The 1,592-nt window shown below is 54.0% G+C and overlaps 1 protein-coding gene across 2 annotated transcripts in view; it reads right to left on the bottom strand.

Annotated features, from left to right (window-relative positions):
- The window catches only part of LOC128272369 (uncharacterized), a 3,719-nt gene continuing 2,127 nt past the window's right edge, over positions 1–1,592 (bottom strand). The window contains exons 2-3 of one of the 2 annotated variants that reach the window (XM_053010165.1): positions 1,281–1,538; positions 1–1,213 (exon numbers count right to left, since the gene is read on the bottom strand). In XM_053010165.1, the coding sequence (XP_052866125.1) occupies positions 297–1,213; positions 1,281–1,538 (1,175 nt within the window). In that variant the 3' untranslated portion in view covers positions 1–296. The remainder of the gene's footprint in view (positions 1,214–1,280; positions 1,539–1,592) is intronic. The other variant, XM_053010166.1, reaches the window with a different exon arrangement.

Raw genomic sequence — 1,592 nt, 5'->3', positions numbered from 1 at the left:
TCAAGCACACTAGCGAATTGTACTTCTTTTATTACACCGATGTGTGTTTTCGATTTTCATAAAAATACTAAATTCTAAGAGCTAATATTTTAATTTAAAATATTACACACAAAACAAAAAGAATTAAAATCACAATGCCGACGCTAGTAGCTTCCAAGTAGCGTGTGGAGAGACTGCAGACAGAAGTAGTAGCAGTAGCAGGGATCGGTGATGGTGGCAATAGCAGAAGCACCCGTTTCGCTTGCTACAGGTATTGGCCTTGCATCCTTGTTTCGGAGGAACACCTGGCCACCATGTTACATGAGCATCGCCTTGACGCCCGCGATCGGTGGCATCTCCTTGATCGTGCGGCGGAACTCTTCCACCTCACAGCAAAGTACATATCCGGCCCGGGCCGTCCGCCACGCGTCCTCCTCCCGTAGCTTCCTCAGCCACGTGATCTGGTCGCAGACGCTCTCGCAGAACGTGCCCTGCTTCTCGAGCTCCTGCTCGGTGAGCTGTGGTTTGCTGAAGAGCGCAAACGCTAGTGCCCGGTCGCCGGACTTGACCACCGTCCAGTGTATCTTCGGCACCGGGAAGCGGTTCTCGCGCACCAGAAACACTTCGGCACTGTGGTCGTGCTTGTCCTTCAGCGTCATCACACCGTGCGCCCCGGTGTAGATCTCGATGTCGGGCACCTCAAGGGCCCGAATGTCGTGCAGCAGCCGATCGTAGTTCAGCAGCAGATCGCGATCCTTCACGATCTGATAGTTCCAGGCCATTTTTAATACTGAAAGATACTGTCGGTGGGTAAGAAGAGCTTCATTGATGTACCGTCGGGACTCGATTTTGGGAGCATTTTTCGCACCGAACACACCACGGAAGCGCTCGACCTGGTCGTTGATGTTAAGCGCCTTGCTGAGATCAACCTTGTAGCGCTGGGTCGGGTGGTAGCCGTGGAAGTACGTCGCGTTGTCCTTCACCTTCAGCGCCAGCTGCTCGACCGTGTTCGCGCCGGACTTGACTTTCGTGTGAATGAAGTGCGTTCGGCCTAGCTTGGCATCGTAGCAGGCCTCGCCCAGGATGTACGACTTGTTGGTGACCGGATTCGTAAAACCATACTCGATCGAGCGCAGTGCCGATGGACAACCGCGCACCGACACGATGATCTCCTCGATCGGTCGCTCCTTGCAGGACAGCGCGGACACGAAGTTCTTGTCCTCACCGTTGACCACTGCAAGGAAGTGGATTGAGTTAGCCTCTCAAGCTCCAGCGTTGCGCTGTGCGACGACGGTACTTACCGAACGTTTTGTCCCTTTTGCACTTGGCCCATAGTACCTTCTCGGAGGAGAACTCGCGAAAGTAGTTCGGCGAACAGGAGAGTACCACCTCGTCACCGGTGGCCAGCGTAATCTCTTCCAGCTCGAGACTGTCGTTCTCCGGCGTAACCAGAGCCCCGTTCTGCGTGAATATCAGCGGCGACGAGTAGGACCAGTCCGGCTTCAGCGGCACCACACAGCTGCTGTCGACGGCTGTAATGAGAAATTGTCGGAATAGAACTGATACTTTGTTTTAAATAGCTGTCTGCGGTGGCTGTTCCAGACAAGTCGGGT

Source organism: Anopheles cruzii, chromosome 3 (assembly GCF_943734635.1).
Source record: "Anopheles cruzii chromosome 3, idAnoCruzAS_RS32_06, whole genome shotgun sequence".
In the NCBI taxonomy this organism is placed as follows: domain Eukaryota; kingdom Metazoa; phylum Arthropoda; class Insecta; order Diptera; family Culicidae; genus Anopheles; species Anopheles cruzii.
Note: the sequence above shows the minus strand (reverse complement) of the source record. Positions and strands in the feature narration are given on the sequence as shown.